Source organism: Chenopodium album, chromosome 7, assembly GCF_948465745.1.
Source record: "Chenopodium album chromosome 7, dcCheAlbu1.1, whole genome shotgun sequence".
NCBI classification, from domain to species: Eukaryota; Viridiplantae; Streptophyta; class Magnoliopsida; order Caryophyllales; family Amaranthaceae; genus Chenopodium; species Chenopodium album.
In genome coordinates, this window is record NC_137840.1 from 6727081 (window position 1) to 6745365 (window position 18285).

The 18285-nt window shown below is 35.5% G+C and overlaps 2 protein-coding genes across 2 annotated transcripts; both read left to right on the forward strand.

The window, feature by feature from the left end:
* The first annotated feature begins 8957 nt into the window (after positions 1 to 8957).
* On the forward strand, positions 8958 to 12178 carry LOC145638865 (uncharacterized). The gene is made up of 3 exons (XM_081689912.1): positions 8958 to 9366; positions 10634 to 11099; positions 11194 to 12178. Exons 1-3 carry the CDS (start codon positions 9286 to 9288, stop codon positions 11811 to 11813), a joined length of 1167 nt encoding a protein of 388 aa, XP_081546038.1. The 5' UTR covers positions 8958 to 9285; the 3' UTR covers positions 11814 to 12178.
* A 5039-nt stretch (positions 12179 to 17217) lies between these two features.
* Positions 17218 to 17814, forward strand: LOC145639939 (uncharacterized). Its single transcript, XM_081691257.1, has one exon. It carries the CDS (start codon positions 17218 to 17220, stop codon positions 17812 to 17814), a length of 597 nt encoding a protein of 198 aa, XP_081547383.1.
* Positions 17815 to 18285: the final 471 nt, after the last annotated feature.

Below are 18285 nucleotides of genomic sequence, written 5' to 3' on the forward strand. Positions count from 1 at the left end.
TTATCATGCTAAATTGGTTTAATATTAATGCAACATATAATTCTAAAATATTAGTGATCACTTGATTAAACAACAAGATTAAAAAGGAACCTAAATCGGTTGTCCAAATTATCTTATTAGGCTTGATTTTCAATTACATATTCCCTTTAAACATGCAATATGGTGATCATAATAATAATAGAATATACATTAATATTGGATGCAATTTAACAATAATTCCAACAATATAAAATCGTTAGAAAAATAATAGAAATAAAAGGAACATAATTCTTACTTTGATTCTGTTTGTTTGCAACTACAAAATAATAAACGAGTTATTAACTTCAAGGAAATAATAATAAAACAATAATTAAATTAAACTAAATAAAGTGGAGTTGATTTGGGACCAAACCCTCAAACAGTTCTACCTTTCACGCCTTGGCTTAAGGACAGAACCACGAGTAAAGTATGGACTTCTTGGAGCACTTGAAGAAGGAATTTTGAAAGAATAAGGGTAGGCCAGTGTTTAGGCTAGAGCATAGAAGAGAAAAAAAAACTAGAGAATTCGTTGATGCCCCGTACGTCAGAAATGAGGGGGTAATTATAGAAAAAATGTGCTGAGGGAACACACGGAACCCTAAAATGATAAAAACCCTAAAAAAGTATCCCGTGACACGGCAAACTGTACCGTGACACGGGAAATCCCACCGTCAAACGGGAAACATTCCCGTGACACGGTGCAAATATTGTGTGATGCGGGAAATATTTAATAAATGGGGGAGAAAACGCGTTAAGTGTTTACGCGGAAAGGACACGAAAATTCCCGTGTCACAGCAGGTTTCCCGTTAGGGATGGCAATTATTAATGGATATCCGAAAACCCGATCCACCCGATATAAATAAATGGACGAAAATCCGTGTTAAATGGATGGAAGGCGGGTGACGGATGAGGCGGGTGACGGATCGGATCGGATTCGGGTGGAGGTACATTTCATCCGTCACCCGATCCGTCATATGTTTATCATCCGTTATCCACCCGAAATATTTATAAAAAAATTTAAATAAAACTAGTATACAGTACATATATATTTCTAAGAAATTTATTTCATAAAAATATAAAAAGCACTCTATTTTCTGAAACCTTAACCCAAATTAATTGAAGATTGTGAACGCCTCCCTCGTTCTCTCTCCAGCGCTCTACTAGCTGCACTCCTTACTAGCAGTAGACAACTTCTCTCACCGGCGACAGCTTCTCTCAACGGCGGCACTCCTCACCCCCCCTCTAATTTTGTTTGATTTAAGTTAATTTTCTGATTTATTTCTCTAATTTATTTATTATTTGGAATTCAATGCTGATTTAAGTGAATGCTTTTAAGTACTTTCGGGTCAGCGTCATTGCCTTCATATAGTTTATTTTTTGGTTGCTCCGATTGCTTTGACTAGTGGCACTACTTCATCTTTCTGCTTTTAATTGGTAGATTGTTGGCTATTTGGCATTTGTGTTATTACTAGTGATACTACTGTTACTTGTATTGTACATTAGTAACATTACAAATTTATGTAAATATTGATTAGTAATTATATGTGTTCAAAATATATAATTATTACTCATGTAATGTCAAAATTACATATATTAACATCAATAATTTTGATATCTTAACAAAAAAAGAAATTATAATAATCACCCGTTAAGCATCTAATCCACCTGTTTCACCCGCGGATGACGGATGGATCGGATGCGGGTGGAGCGGATGGAGTAAGCGGATGGATGCGGGTAAAGCTCCATCCGACCCGAATCCGATCCGTTGCCATTCCTATTTCCCGTGTCACGGGAAATCCCACCGTCAGACGGGAAAGTTTCCCGTGACACGGTGGACAGCTGCCGTGGCGCGGGAATTTTCAGTCCGCTTTTCCGTCTAAATTCATTTTTAACCCTAATTCCGTTCAGCATTTTAAGTGCCGGTTGATAATTTCGGGCCTTCTTCTAATTTATAGTTATTTGGGCTAAAATAAGAAAATAAGTAAATAAAATAAATAAAAGGTTTGGGCCAAAAATAAATAATAAAACAATAAAATAAAAAAATGTTTGGGCTAAAATTAAATAATAAGTTTGGGCTGAAATTAAAACTATGCTTTTACCAAACATCAAGACTAATCCATGGAATATTCAAAAATACGAATTTAATCAAATACGATTTTTTAAGCACTCTCGGGATTAAATACTGAACCCGACCAATAGTGGCGGTAAAAGGTTGTTCATCATCGGGTTTGGTTTTGGGGAGACATTTTTAGGTGTCTACACTACTGTTGTCGAATGTCGATAGAGTGAAATGAAGCGGAAAAGAAGAATTTTCTTGTAATTATTAAAAGCATAAGAACCGCTATTAGTGATAGCGGTTTTACTGCTTTAACAAATTAAAAAAAAATAAAATAAAATGATATCCGATCCTATTTGGACAATACTTTGGGAATTACTTTCTAAACCGAAGCAAACAGAAAATAAATTTTAATTTAAGCAATATTGATGGAAATCGTTCAATTTAAAATATGTCGCAAATTATGTCAGTATTTTCTATTATAGTCATAAATGTTGTTGTGGATTGTGGAATGATATATACTATAATTGATTTTTTTTCAAAAATTAAAAAATTCTAAGAACACACCAGAAAATAACATGTGTCATTGTTGGTATGTCTTTTAGTAATTGATGATTGATTGATTGATTATGGACAAAACATAAGGCAACAATATATTGGCCAAGATCCAACAGATTTAGGTCAGACCCAGACTCAACAATAATAAGTCCCAACCCAAATCTTTCCAAGCTACACAAATATTAAAATTAACAAAAATAAATTAAAAACACGCAATTACAACATTAGACATCAACCTTTACACGCAACCAGAACAAAGAACCGAAAATAAAATCAAAGAAGAAGGGCAAAACAGACAATCCTCATAAAAGAACGCGTAAACACCTAAAAGTCTAAAAGTTAGGCTATAAATAAGGGTTCCTCTCCTCATATCTCACATTTGATCTCCTCCTCTCATAAGATTCCTTGAGGAGTTTCTCTTTTCTCTCTCTTCTTTTCTTCTTCCGCCGACGACGAACAAACCTAGGGTTTCAATTTCTACTTTTTTTTTGTATTCCAATTCAATCGTAACACCGCAAACCGATCTATTATCTCCAGATCTTCAATTGGAAGGATCTACAATTTACAGATCTTTCGATTTCGATTTTTCAGCGAAGAATTATTTTTAGGGTTTCTTCGATTCGAATCGCAGTTTGATTTTGAGAGAGAAAAAGGGAAAAAAAAAGAGGGGTTTTAATTTGGATATTGGGTGTTGTTGTAATTGGTATTGTTGGGGAAGATGGCTCGATGTTATCCATACCTGCCACCTGGGTATGCTGGGAAGTGCTCAAGCCACGAGGCCTTGATCTTATCGATTATGGTTTGTTGAGCCCCAAAAACACCCAAATTTTGAAAAATAAATCAAAATTTTGTGTAGTTTTGTTTGTCAAAAGTATCATGACGATGATCACATGCTCGACATGCTCTTTGTTAAATTTGTGATGAATTGTATGTATGTATAATATGTATATTTGTAAAGGAATTACCCAAAATTTCAGATGTAAATTGTATTTGATTTAGAAAAAGAAAGAATAGAAAAGGGTACAAATTGTTCGTTTCTGTATGGTTTTTGTAAAATTTGCAATTAACAATAGGTATAGATCGTGTATGTATGTATATATAATCGATATGCTCCGATAGACGAGTTCTTTGCAATGTACAATAATGAGGTGAGGTAGTCTGAATCTTTGGGTTCAGTGAGCCTAATGTTGAGGTATGGAATGCCGTGACACGGCAGAGAGCACCGTGCCACAATGCTGCACACCGTCAGACGCTGTACCGCACCGTAACACGGCAGATTCTGCTGTGGCACGGCAGTCAAACAATCTGACTGGTGCCCTGTTTTCCTTCGTACGCAATCAAGTTATTCAATTTTTCCCGCGGGACAAACCTAAATGCGACGTTAAAAGGTCTATGCTTATGCAACAATGCCAAATTAATCACAAGAATATTTTTCAAGAATCTTTCAAGTCTCATCCACTCATCTTAATTAAATACCGATCACTCAAATCGATAAATAACCAAGAATTCTCCCCAGCGGAGTCGCCAAATTGTAGGCGTCGCTCGAAGTGCGCCTACGTAAAAGCATGTTGTGAATATGCTTGGCACTCATAGGAAGTGGGAATTGACATAATACAATTAGGGACAAGGAAAGTAGGGAATTGCCAACAAGTTTTTAAGGAACTTGTAAACCGTTCACGGATCATAAAAGGCAACCACGAATAAGGGACAACGAAGGCAACACCGATTGACCCGTGAGGGTTACACCCCATTCATAATCCATGAGATTACTAACTCCATATGGTTCGGAACCACGAAAAGAGGATCGGGGATGATGGTACGAAGTGAGTCATGGAGTCACATTCGCCCGTATTGGCCTCTACTCGATTCTTGTAGTGAAAAGTGATTCCTGCGATCTCAAAGGCATACAAACAGAGATTCAATTTGCTCCAAACTATTATTAAGCTAAATTGGTTTAATATTAATGCAACATATAATTCTAATATATTGATGATCACTTTAATTAATAACAAGATTAAAAAGGAACCTAAACCGGTCGTCCAAATTATCTTATTATGCGTGATTTTCAATTACATATTCCCTTTAAACCTGCAATATAGTGATCATAATAACAATAGAATAAACTTTAATATTGGAAGCAATTTAACAATAATAGCGTTAGTCAAATCAAATATAAAATAACCCTAATCATGATACTAGCAATATTAAAATAAAATAAGAGTAATTAATTAATTACTCACATTCCGCACGTTCTTTTAAATTGCTACATCATGAATAAACTGTTAGTAACTTCAATAAAAAAAATATAAAGTAAATGAAAATTAAATTAAATTAAATAAAAATTAGAGTTGATTTGGTCCATACCCTCAGTTATTTGTACCTTTCACGCCTTGGTTTAAGGATGAAACCTCGGGTTAAGTATATACTCCTTGGAGCGCTTAGGGGAATTATTATGGAAGAATAAGGAGGCTAGAAATTAGGTTAAAGAGGGAGAAGAGAATATTTTTGGTGTGAGGTGAGAGAGAATGATTATTGGTGCCTCGAACTATAGAAAGGGGGTTCCTATTTATAGGGAAAATGAGCAGAGGGAACACACGGAACCCTAAAAAGATAAAAAAAACCCTAAAAAATAACACCGCGACACGGCAGAGCACACCGTCAGATGGCGGAAGGCACCGTCATACGGGGGAAAATCCCGTGACACGGGGGAAAACTGAGTGACGCGGGAAATAATTAGGTTACGGGAAATGAAAACGCGTTTAGGGATTACGCGGAGAAAACACGGAGCAATCCCGTGTCACGGGATGTGCACCGTGACACGGCAAACTGTACCGTGTCACGGTGGAGTTTTTGCGTCCAGCGCGTGGGAAAGAAACTCGGAAAAGACACGGGAAAGCATCGTGACACGGTGAAAAATCCCGTGTCATGGTACCATACCCCATGCCACGTCATCATCTCCCGTGACGCGGGGAATTTTCGCGTAAAAAGTACGCGGAAATAAGCACGAGAATTCTCGTGTCACGGCGCCAGGCACCGTGACACATTGAGGATTCCGTGTCATGGTACCAGGCCCCGTGCCACGTCACTTTGTCCCGTGACACGGTGGTTTTGTTGCCTGCGCGACGATTCCAGTTTTTAGCCGTTTTTAAAATCATCATAACTTTTGATCCGTAACTTGAAATAAGGCATATAATATATCATTGGAAAGATTATCAAGTCTAATTTTTAACTCAATTAGAATCAGGTCAAAATAATTTGTATATTTCAAGATATGGCCGTTTTAGTGGAAGGGTGTCGGTCTTGGGCCGAGTTTAGTGATTTGCTCATATCGTTTTCATTATAGCTCGGAATTGGGCCTATGATATATGGTTGGAAAGCTTATTTCAAGGCATATAAAAAAAAAAATAATTGGATCAAAATTTTATAGCCATAAAATCAGTTTCTCTCGGTTTTGCGATGTGGACACGAAAAGTGGAAAATAGGTTATGGTTTAGGGAAATGAGCTAGAAATTGGATTGGTTCATGAAATATATTGGATAGAACATGGATTTAAGCACTCCAAAGATTAAATACTCAACCCGACCAATAATGGCGGTGAAAGGTGTTCATCATCGGATTTGGTTTCGGGGAGACATTTTTAGGTGTCTACACTTATATATACTTATTTATTATTTTTTTTAATAAAACCTTAAGGATTATGTATAAGAAGCTAAAAGAGGAAAGAACAAATGAAATATTTATGTTTATTAATCACACCAAATTACGCGTGATTTTGTCATGTATTCAAATTAATTTCAAATAAAAAAATATATTAAATGCTTATTTGTAGTATTAAGGACTACATATAACTTTTACCATTTTTTTTATTTGGAAGAATAGTTCACAATACATTATTAGAGCGGATCAAAGTGAGCCAGGGCCGAATTTGGGCGGGTTTTGGGTAGATTTTTGAGGTCCGACCCAATTTCAAAAATGTTTTAGCGAGCTTGGTAATGCGTTTTTATGCAACTTTAGTTTTTTTTTTTTATTCGGCCCTAAACGCCCGCACGACTGGGCTACTTTGAATGAGTTTGGACACGTGAATTCCGACCCGAATCTTAGCCCGACTTGAGAAATGGACTAATGTTTAGGACTTAGCCCGTTTGACTCGACCAATTGTCTATAATTCAGGGATTGTATGGAACAAAAAAATAGAAATTATTAATTTTTTGGACGCAGCCCGGCCTAAACCCGACCAATAATTAACTCTACACTACATCTAAAATTCTAAACAAACTGTAGTAATTTCTATTTTTTGTGTTCCACACTATCCATGAAATAGTTTAGGTCCCGTGCATGCACGATAACAATAATTTTTGAAAATTAATATCAACTTTTCTATATAACTGGTTATTTTACAAAAATAAAAAAAAAAACCTAAAAAAAAAATATACACACTACTTTGATGTGATTTCTAATCAATAAATAAACAATTATTTTTATTAGAGAAAAATATGAATACTTTTTCTAAGTAAATTAAAATGAACGTTTTCCCTGTAAATTGCTTGATTTAAAATTATGTCCCAATTTGCATTGGTTTAAAAACTAATTTCCTGAATATTGTCTAGATATGTTAACTAGCCTTGCCTTCTTTTTTTTATTTTTTTTTATTTTTTTTATCCTAGTTCAACCGAGAACCCAATCAATGACATGGGTATTACTATTTATAACCGCTATCAGAGATCGCAGTTTTATTAGCAATGGAAGCCATTGATATTGTTTGCGATTTCTGCATGTACTCCGTCCCACTATGCCCACTAATATGAACGTATTCCTAACCCACTAATGCTTATTATGTTAGCTTGCAAACAGAAAAAGGCATACAATACATCTTGATAATGCTCCAAATACACTAAATACCATATAAACTTTAATCACTCAAAAATCTAAACCTAATTTCCCTAAGCAAACTTAATTACTCAAAATAAAAAATTCAAGTCATAATGCTCCAAGTACACCAATTAAAATAGTAAACATTATTGAAGGTCGGAAAAGGCGATAGGAAAGAATCCAGGCAACACGCAGCGTGCTTACAATGGTGAGAAGCTGGTGGTCACCGTGAAACGCTGTGGAGGAAAGGACAATGGGTTAATGGTACGTGGTCGAGTTTTTTTTAACGCTGCTCTGTTTTTTTTTCTATTTTTATAAAAAAGTATTACTACTGTTGTCGAATGTCGGTAGAGTGAAATGAAGCGGAAAAGAAGAATTTGCTTGTAATTATTAAAAGCACAAGAACCGCTATTAGTGATATCGGTTTTACTGCTTTAACAAATTTAAAAAAATAAAATAAAATGATATCCGATCCTAGTTGGACAATACTTTGGGAATTACTTTCTAAACCGAAGCAAACAGAAAATAAATTTTAATTTAAGCAATATTGATGGAAATCGTTCAAATTAAAATATGTCGCAAATTATGTCAATATCTATACTAATATATTAAAAGGCGTTGTGTCACGCAAGCTCCCCTCACTACGCCACGTCAACAATTCAAGTACTCATAACGCCACGTGGCTCTTTCTTCCATTGATTTTCATTACATGTCATACACTCATAATAATTATATATATAAAAAAAAAATTCTCCACAAGATTTGAACTCGCAACTTGTAATTCAAGAACTAAATGTCTTACTACCAAGTTATGTGATTCTTTATGTAATCTTTTGAATACAAAATATTAATATGTAGCAAATGACAATATGAATAACAAATTTAATTACATGAAAATAAAATCATAAATTACAATGTATATTAATGATCAGTTACTTTCATGTAATAACCCGGGGCATCGCCCGGGCCCAAAAACTAGTTTTCTATTATAGTCATAAATGTTTGTGTGGATTGTGGAATGATATATACTATAATTGATTTTTTTTAAAAAAAATTAAAAAATTCTAAGAACACACCAGAAAATATCATGTGTCATTGTTGGTATGTCTTTTAGTAATCGAAGATTGATTGATTATGGACAAAACATAAGGCAACAATATAATGGCCAAGATCTAACAGATTTAGGTCAGACCCAGACTCATTAATAATAAGGCCCAACCCAAATCTTTGCAAGCTACACAAATATTAAAATTAACAAAAATAAATTAAAAACATGCAATTACAACATTAGACATCAACCTTTACACGCAACCAGAACAAAGAACCGAAAATAAAATCAAAGAAGAAGGGCAAAACAGACAAATCCTCACAAAAGAACGCGTAAACACCTAAAAGTCTAAAAGGTAGGCTATAAATAAGGGTTCCTCTCTTCATATCTCACATTTGATCTCCTCCTCTCATAAGATTCCTTGAGGAGTTTCTCTTTTCTCTCTCTTCTTTTCTTCTTCCGCCGACGACGAACAAACCTAGGGTTTCAATTTCTACTTTTTTTTTGTATTCCAATTCAATCGTAACACCGCCAAACCGATCTATTATCTCCAGATCTTCAATTGTAAGGATCTACAATTTACAGATCTTTCGATTTCGATTTTTCAGCGAAGAATTATTTTTAGGGTTTCTTCGATTCGAATCGCAGTTTGATTTTGAGAGAGAAAAAGGGGGAAAAAAAAGAGGGGTTTTAATTTGGATATTGGGTGTTGTTGTAATTGGTATTGTTGGGGAAGATGGCTCGATGTTATCCATACCCGCCACCTGGGTATGCTGGGAAGTGCTCAAGCCACGAGGCCTTGATCTTATCGATTAAGGTTTGTTGAGCCCCAAAAACACCCAAATTTTGAAAAATAAATCAAAATTTTGTGTAGTTTTGTTTGTCAAAAGTATCATGATGATGATCACATGCTCGACATGCTCTTTGTTAAATTTGTGATGAATTGTATGTATGTATAATATGTATATTTGTAAAGGAATTACCCAAAATTTCAGATGTAAATTGTATTTGATTTAGAAAAAGAAAGAATAGAAAAGGGTACAAATTGTTCGTTTTTGTATGGTTTTTGTAAAAATTGCAATTAACATTAGATATAGATCGTGTATGTATGTATATAATAATCGATTCGCTCCGATAGACGTGTTCTTTGCAATGTACAATAATGAGGTGAAGTAGTCTGAATCTTTGGGTTTAGTGAGCCGAATGTTGAGGTATGGAACGATTAATTTGGGTTTTATGATTATACAGTATACTTTTGAGGATTAGGTTTTTTAGGGTTTGATGGCAATTAGTGTAAATTTTGATTACTGTGATTAAATACTAATTTTTATAGAAGGTACTAATAATTCTGATTTGGGAATAAACACTGTTTTTAATTGAAGATACTTATATGGGATTAAACTCTAGTTTTATCTATTTCTGATTTGGGTTTAACTCTGATTTAAAAAAACAGTACTGATTTTGCAGTTACAGTGTCACTGTATGAGTAGATTCATGACATTCATCTTACGGAGTATTCAAAAAAATCAATTTATGAAAAATTCAATGTGTGTTTTACAACCAAGAAAATTGTTTTCAGAAATTTTAACCATGAAAATTGTTTTCAGAAGTTTTTAAGGTTCTGTTGATGAAAGTATGTTTTAAAGTGCATTATGTGTGTAGAATTGAAACTTGTTTTTGAGTATGATTGATACTTGGAAATTGTAATGGACTTTAACTTTTAAAAGGTTTTTGGATGTGAATTGTTGCTTTGTGCACTCCTGTGTGTTATGTGCAGTGTTGAACATTTATGTTCTGTGTTGGGTTTGTTTTTGGGTGCTGGCATTTAAAGTGTTGGGCACTAGTACTAGAAAAATCATGTTTCCCAGGATACCCTTGATTTTCTTGACCCGATTGATGGTTACATGATATGCACTTGAAACTTGTCTAGTGTAAAGACAATGTGGTTTTGGTTGCACATTGCATGCTTTCGGTTTCGGATAAGTTGCCTTGGAATGGATTGTGCATTCTCCATTCTGGTTATGCTTGTTTTATTGGCTTGCTGCCATTATATGGTCTAAATTTCTACTCTGGTGCTTTTAAAGCTCCAAAAAGAGAAGGAGAAGGCAAACGCAAACAAGGAACTAGAGAAGATCATTTCAGAAAGGAAAAAGTCCAAATCATCTTCAGATAAGAAGAAAGGCAAAGAAGATAAAAAAGAGAGGAAGAGAGACAGAGAAGACAAGGACAAGAAAAGCAAAGAAGAACGGAAGAAAGAGAAGAAAGAAAAGAAAGAAAAGAAGAGAGAGAAGAGGGCTAAGCCCAGTGACCCTGCTGCTGATAGTGGGAAGCAAGATTTTGTTGCTAAGTTAAGTAAACCTGAAAATGTGCTGGTCGAATCTAATGGGAAGCTGCAGAAGACAAATGCTGAACTGCTGGAGAGGAGTAGTGTTACTGAAGAACATGGCCAGCCCATTGACTCTCATAATGCGCCTTGCTCTTCTGATAGCACCGGAAACAGTGGCAAGAGAAAAAGGTCAATGCCATCTCCTAGTGGTATTCAGAGCAATGGTGAGTATACCCCTTCATATTGGGGTAGTTTGTATTGATCATTTAATTGTCGCTTTAATTATGTGCTAATTACATTGCTTTGTCAAATTTGCAGGAAACATAATTAGAATTCGGTTGTCATCATCATCTCAAAAAAGAGATGAACCTAGTACATCAGGAAGCAAAGGGCAAGAAGTTAGTCAGCTTCCACAGGCTAGAGAGGACCCTGTCTTATTACACAGCCAAGTGCGGCCTTGCGACAGCCGTGCAACACAAGACACATCTGTCAGACAGAAAGATGTAGTCTCAGAAGCTCAAAGTCTACTTCCCTGTTCTACTTCCACAAGTACTGCTACTTTACAACGAGTTTCAGCTGAAGCTTCTGGTTTGAAAGCAGAAGTATCCCAGAAGGGTATTCTTCCATTGCTGGACAAGGTCAACACGTTGGAGAAACTATCCTCTCATGACAGAAGGATGCAGAAAAAAGAATCGACTTATAAGCAATTGTTTGTGGATTGGGTGCCACCTGCACTAGAAATGGTTGAAGAAGACGACGAAGATTGGCTTTTTGGTAAGAAGGATGAAGACAGATCAGCCAAAAGATTGAGAGCCAGTAATGATGTTCAAAGCCAGGTTGACAATCTTCCTTGCTCGGCGTCTGCTGTAATGCAGCCACGGGCCCATTACTTGGCGAATGCAGAAATATATGCATTGCCCTTCACTGTTCCGTTCTAAGCTCAACATTTTTCACTTCAGTTGGCGTATATGCTGAATGCTAGTACTTGGACTGGCCGAGCTTTCCTTTAGCTCAACATTTTTCACTTGAGTTAAGTGTATGTTGAATGATGCTAGTACCGGGACTGTCGAGGCTTTGAAGTGGGTGTGTTTAATATCTTTTGGAGTGGTGGATGGGATCTCAGACTCGCACATATAGAGTACAATGATAGGGTTTTGGAAAATTGGCTGGGATGGTTAAAGTTTTGGTGTACTAGTGTAGGGTCTGTTATTTGTCCTGATATTTTTGTTGGTTGAACTGTAAATATGAACTACTAATATGTTTGTCCATTGGACTTACTAATACAAACATTATGATTGACAAATGGTGTTGTCTATTGATTATGTGACACTATACTTGGGATAAACTTGTAACTTTATATGGACATAACAAGTATTGACCGTACGAAGAAGTTAAGATAAGGCGAATAGATCAAACTTGCTGCCTGAATAAAATTGGTGGATCATAAGGTTTGTAATTTGGTCCAAAAAAAAAAGGTCATTTTTGCTTGCCATGTGTATGAACTGTTACTTGTAGTGATAGTATTGGACCAATTATTGATCTGTGTGATAATAAAATGGCTGACATTTTCAATTGCAACGGATTTTTGATGAAATGCCAAAAAGAAAAGAATTGTGTTTGCCTGGAACTACCTTAAGAAGTCTTATTTCTTGTGCTATTTGTAATAATTTATGAAATCCCACCAATTATTCTAACCATAACCCATGTTTAATGTATAATGAGGCTATGTTGGGACTTGGGAGGGTAGGATATAATTAGCAAATGTAAGCAAAATCTAGCTTATAAGAGAACAACTCGAACAACAGAACAAGTATTATAACTAAAAAAAGTCATCCAACTACATCAGACATTTAAATGCACCAAGTCATCAACTCGTAACCAAGGATTTTCCTTCCTTTTTATATATTTTATTATTGATCAACTGAAAATTACAACTTCTTTTCCTCTTTAATTTTTTTTTTTTTTATTCATTCATTTTGTCTTTCAAGAATGACTAATCAACTACATTCACAAGCTATCATCTTCCTTTAATAATTTGATCCTTCCAGAATCTTTATCTACCACTAAGCTATTAAGCATAGAACATCCACAAGCTTCATAAGCCAATATTAGACTTCCTTCCAGCTAGATGTAATTTGGGACAGGCAACGTGCAACCAATGAGGTTTAATTAGGATTATTGAACTGATATAACATAACAATTTAATAGTGATATTCTCATTCTCCACCTAGCGGAGGTAAAAAACATAACAACCTACTAGTCATATTTTCATCATCGACTTTTATATCAATGTTTTGAACATCCGTAGTATTAGAAAAGAACTCATTTAACTAAATGAGACCTTAGCGGTTTAGTCCTTCTAGATGAAGATTGTTGGATTGGCAATGAGCTCTGGCTAAGCAGGACTTAGGCTCATGGTGATGTCAACCCTAGCCTTTCCTACCTGGGATCTCATTGGTCCAACTAATCCACATTATGAATCAATTATTCAATTTATAACTGTATTAAACTTTCGAAATTAAAAAGTTTGAAACGTATTGAAAAATGATTTCAATCCTTACGTGAATTATGTGCATATAGAGTCCAAACTATATTTTTAGAGTATAAGGATCAAATAAAATTTCAAAATACAGCAAGATTGATGGTCTTTTGGGAATTTTTTACATTCCAAGGTATATTGAAAGTTCATAAATTTTACGATAATTATTCCTAAATTGGTAATGAATTGAACGGTGAATTACACTCTTATGTGAACAATATGGTTAAGTGTTTATCGATTTGTGTGTTATAATTGTATGCAAATTATGATGAAACTTGTAACAAATTTATTTCAAGATGTTACCTATTGTTACTTTTTATTGGCAATTTTAGGCTTGAAGAACGTTTGGTACTCAAGATATTTTGTAAACAGTAAAGTTATCACAACTTTGAGTCTTTGTTTAATGGATGAATAATTTGTTTGTAAATTCATTGTTCTTAATTACCACGTTATTCAGGACACTGTTGCTAAGGCAAGGAAACAAGAGAGGACTCGTAAAAAAAAAAAAGGAAACAAGAGAGGAAGTAGATCCAAAGTGAACTCAGTTATCAAAAGGCTAACTAAAATAACTTAAAACATATCCAATGTTGTTTCAAACCAAAGAAAAACCCACAATGATCTAGATAGTTTTGGGGAAGTTTTCAAAAGAGTTGTTGCAGCCAAATCACCCACTTACCTTGGCCAAGTAGACCCGACTAGCCTAGAAAATTGGGTAAAAGAATTCGACAAACTTTTTGATGCTATCAATTGCCCCAAGGAATTAAGAGTTAACAATGATGTCTATTACCTTAGAGAAGAAGCCGATTTATGGCGGAGTCAAAGGAAAAATGACTTGATGAGTAGACCCGACTTTGGGTGGATTGAGCTTAAGGAAGCCTTGAGAGAAAAATTTTATCCTGCCTATTTAAGGAAACAAAAGTGTATGGAATTTACTAACCTTAAAATGGGGAATATGACCATAAGTGAGTAGTATAGTAAATTCATTGAATTAATGAGGTTTACACCTGAAGTAGTACCAATTGAAGCCCTTAAGGCCCAAAGATTTGAACAGGGTCTGACTTTAACCCTTCAAGGGAAATTGGGGGGAGTAACCTTTGAAACCTTAGATGAAGTTTATGGGAGAGCTGCTCACCTTTATGGGATTAAGGGAAGAGAGTTGGAGGGGAACTATTCTGATGAGAAAAGGAAGGTTAGTGGGAGCTTCCATGGGAATGTGAAAAAGCCTAAGACCAATGGGAATTTCGTCAATGGGGTTTTAATGGAAGGAGGGATAATAGGGGTGACTTAGAAAGAGGAAATGAGAATCAAGGGATTGCAGACAAACCCAAAAGGTCCTAATTTTGTAAAAGGTGTAGAAAAGACCATCCCGGGAAAGATTGTGAAGGGAACCCAATGAGTTGTCGTTATTGTCAAAAACTGGGTCACCGTGAGTATGAATGTTTCAAGAAATCCTTTGATGTATAGTCCGGTAAGTCCTCAGATGTGAGGAACCAACCCAAGCCAACTCAAAACCCGATTTCACTCCTAAGCCTGGACCAAGTAACATTGGTGGATCTGCTTCTAAAGGTCGCGTGTTCATGATGAATAGTCATGAGGCCACAAATACTTCTGATGTGGTAATTGGCGCTTTCTTTATTTTTTTTTCTATATCTACTAAAGTATAGTTTTATTTGGGGGCGTCTCACTCTTTTATTTCTACAACTTTAGTAGATAAACTCAAGTTAGAAAAACCGGTGTCTGTTTCCTTAGAAATTGCTATCCCATCAGGGGAAGTATTGGGTTTCACTAAGTGTAGACACCCATTTGTGTCTCCCCAAAACCAAACCCAGTGATGAGTACCTTTCACGTCGAATCATAATCGGATGAAGTGAAGGTGTGGAAAGTCTAGTGTTGCGGTTAGTTTTATTTCTTTTCTTTCCCTCTGTTTTTGAAAACCTATTTTAAGAAAACAGCCAATCCAATTTGGTTTGGTCCATGGCAAGGGTCCAATAGTGGTGTAGTTGGGTCGGGTTCAAAAAGAGCTTTCCAACAATATATTATAAGCCCAATTCCGATGAATAATGAGGAAGTTATGACCAAATTACTAAACTGGGCCCGGTTTGATATTTATATGCGGCTCAATGATCTAGAGGAGGGCCTATTATATTTATCATTCCTAATGCGATTAGGATTGATTATAGTCATCTAGAATCTTCTAGAAGGTTTTTTTCATTCTTAATTTAATTAGCATTGATAAATTGACTTTAATTGACTTTTTAGAGTTTTAATTAGAATAGAAGAAGTGTTTTTAAGGAAAATAAAGTTTTACCCTCTCGTACGTTTAAATTATATCAAAATAAGAAAACGCGTGGAAAATTGTTTGCAGCGCCATGCGACAAGTCTGTCGCCTGGCGACATATCTGTCGTCTGGCGGCAGGCGCGTGTTTGGCGCTGCAGTCGTGTTTTATTCTTTTCTAAACTCTGATTTGTTTTTTAAACATATCCGACTGATTTTCTTTATAAATAGCGTCCTTAGACCTTCGTTTTTAAATCATCAATTCTCACCAACTCTCATCAACTCTCAACCAAAAACTCTCTAATTCTCTTCTCTCTCTAAGCTAAAGCTTATTCTCTCTCTCCCTCTTCCTAGCCTAGCCTTTTACAAACACAATTCCTCATACATTAGATCTAGACACACCTAGCATAATTCAAAGTTATCTTCGTCCTAGACGTGAAAGGTTTGATATTTCTGAGGGTTTGGTCCCAAATCTAGTCTAAACTTTTTAATCTCTATCTCTATTATTTAATTTAATTGTTTGTTTTATATTTTCCTTGAAGTTACTAACGTGTGTATTTTGTTATTAGAAAGAGATACGAGGCATCCAGGTAAGTGCTTTAATTGTTTTCATTGATATTATGATATAGAAATCATGTTTAGGTTGTTATTTTGATTCCTAGTATCATGTTAGGATGCTTTCCTTAATTTGATGTTTAGAATGACAACAATAAATTCCTAGTATCATGTTTAGGGTAAAGAATATAATGTCAATTATGATTTCTATGATGCCTTTTATTGTCTTTCCTAATATTCATGTTTGTATCATGTTAGGGATATATATTTGATCTTTGATGTTTAGTGACATGCTAGGGTTTGTTATTAATCTTGTTAGTATCATGCCTAGGATCTTGCTAATATTATTATGCTTTATTGTTAACATGATTATTTTTATAATTGTTATAATTATTGTTATGATGATTATTTTAATTATGATTGTTATGATGATTATTATTATGTTGCTTGATTATGTTTATTGTTGTTGCTTGATCACGCCTTTTATGCATGTTTAAAGGGAATTTATACTTGTAATCACGCTTAATAAGATAATTAATAATCTTGTTTAGGTTAATTTGATTATAATTCAAGTGATCGCCAATAATAGATTTGTTTGTGCATTAAATTCAACCAACATAGATTAAACAGGTTTAGGGTTAAACCTAATGATTGCATGTTAGTCAGAAAGCGCACATGAATACGAGAAGAATAAAGTAGAGGCCTATTATTAGGGCAGGTTCTTTCTCTTTTAGATTGGATTTGTACCTTCATCCCTGAACTTCCAGTCTTGGTTCCAGACCTATTGAAGTTGACGATCTCATGGATCATTAAGGGGTGTAACCTTCACCCTGTGAACGGTTCACAAGTTCCTAAAACTTGTTGGCGACTCTTTTGCTCTAGCTTCCTTCCCTTTGGACGCCACCATCCTTAAGTGTATGATCACAGTGGGGTTCAAGTTTGGGGTAATGCTTGAAATATTCCCTACACTAAGATGCATCGAGGTGTACCCCTTTTCATTTCAAAGCTAGAATTCCCGTCAGACTTAATCAAGCTTGACTTACAAGATCTCGATGTCATTTTGGGGATGGACTGGTTGGGCAAATACAAATCCCAAATCGATTGCAAGGCCCAAAAGGTCACGCTGTTTGGCCCAAATAGAGTTAGGGTATCTTACCGAAGGGAAGTGAAGAAATCAGGGTTGAATATCATATCTGCTTTACAACTTAAGAAGTGTGTGGCAAAAGGGTATCCACTGTATATGTGTAGTGTTCAGGATATAGAAGAAGGGGATAGAGGGGATGGAAAGAATATTCCAATAGTAAATGAATTTCTTGATGTTTTTCCGGAGGAAATTCCAAGGATGCCACCTGTGAAGGATATTGAATTTACCATATATTTAGTACCAATGGCAGGACCCATTTTAAAGGCTCCATATAGAATGACCCCGGTAGAGATGAAAGAGTTGAAGACTCAATTAGATGATTTGTTGGAAAAAGGATACATTCGGCCCAGCTCATCACCATGGGGTGTACCTATTTTGTTTGTAAAGAAGAAGGATGGAAGTTGGAGGTTATGTATAGATTATTGACAATTGAACAACGTGACATTCAGAATAAGTACCCGCTGCTTAAGATCGATGACTTGTTCGACCAATTGAAGGGAGCAGGGATATTTTCAAAGATTGATTTGAGGTCAGGGTATCATTAGTTAAGGATAGCAGACTCAAACATCCCCAAGAGTTCTTTTAGAGCTCGTTATGGTCACTATGAATTCACTGTAATTTGGGTTAACCAATACACCCGCAGTTTTTATAGATTTAATGCACCGAATTTTCAGGCAGTACTTGGCCTGGACAAGTTTGTTGTGGTGTATTTTACCACCAAAAAAATTTCTAAATATCTTTTTTTTACTACCTACTGTAGGCGTTGCTCGAAGTGCGCCTACGTAAAAGGGTACCATGGTTAAGAGTTTGGACACGTTAGCAAGGCAGCCTCCCTTGAGGGTGTATGCCAACGGGCGGCTCCGCGAGTTCGTGATGAAATCGAACTCGACTCCATGG

What these genes read in the sequence shown, in the direction of transcription:
- LOC145638865 (XM_081689912.1), top strand. Translation starts at nt 9,286, where the DNA reads ATGGCTCGATGTTATCCATACCCGCCACCTGGGTATGCTGGGAAGTGC. An exon ending in CCTTGATCTTATCGATTAAG is followed by an intron (nt 9,367 to 10,633) that starts GTTTGTTGAGCC and finishes GTGCTTTTAAAG; the next exon opens with CTCCAAAAAGAGAAGGAGAA. An exon ending in TAGTGGTATTCAGAGCAATG is followed by an intron (nt 11,100 to 11,193) that starts GTGAGTATACCC and finishes TCAAATTTGCAG; the next exon opens with GAAACATAATTAGAATTCGG.
- LOC145639939 (XM_081691257.1), top strand. Translation starts at nt 17,218, where the DNA reads ATGCATCGAGGTGTACCCCTTTTCATTTCAAAGCTAGAATTCCCGTCA.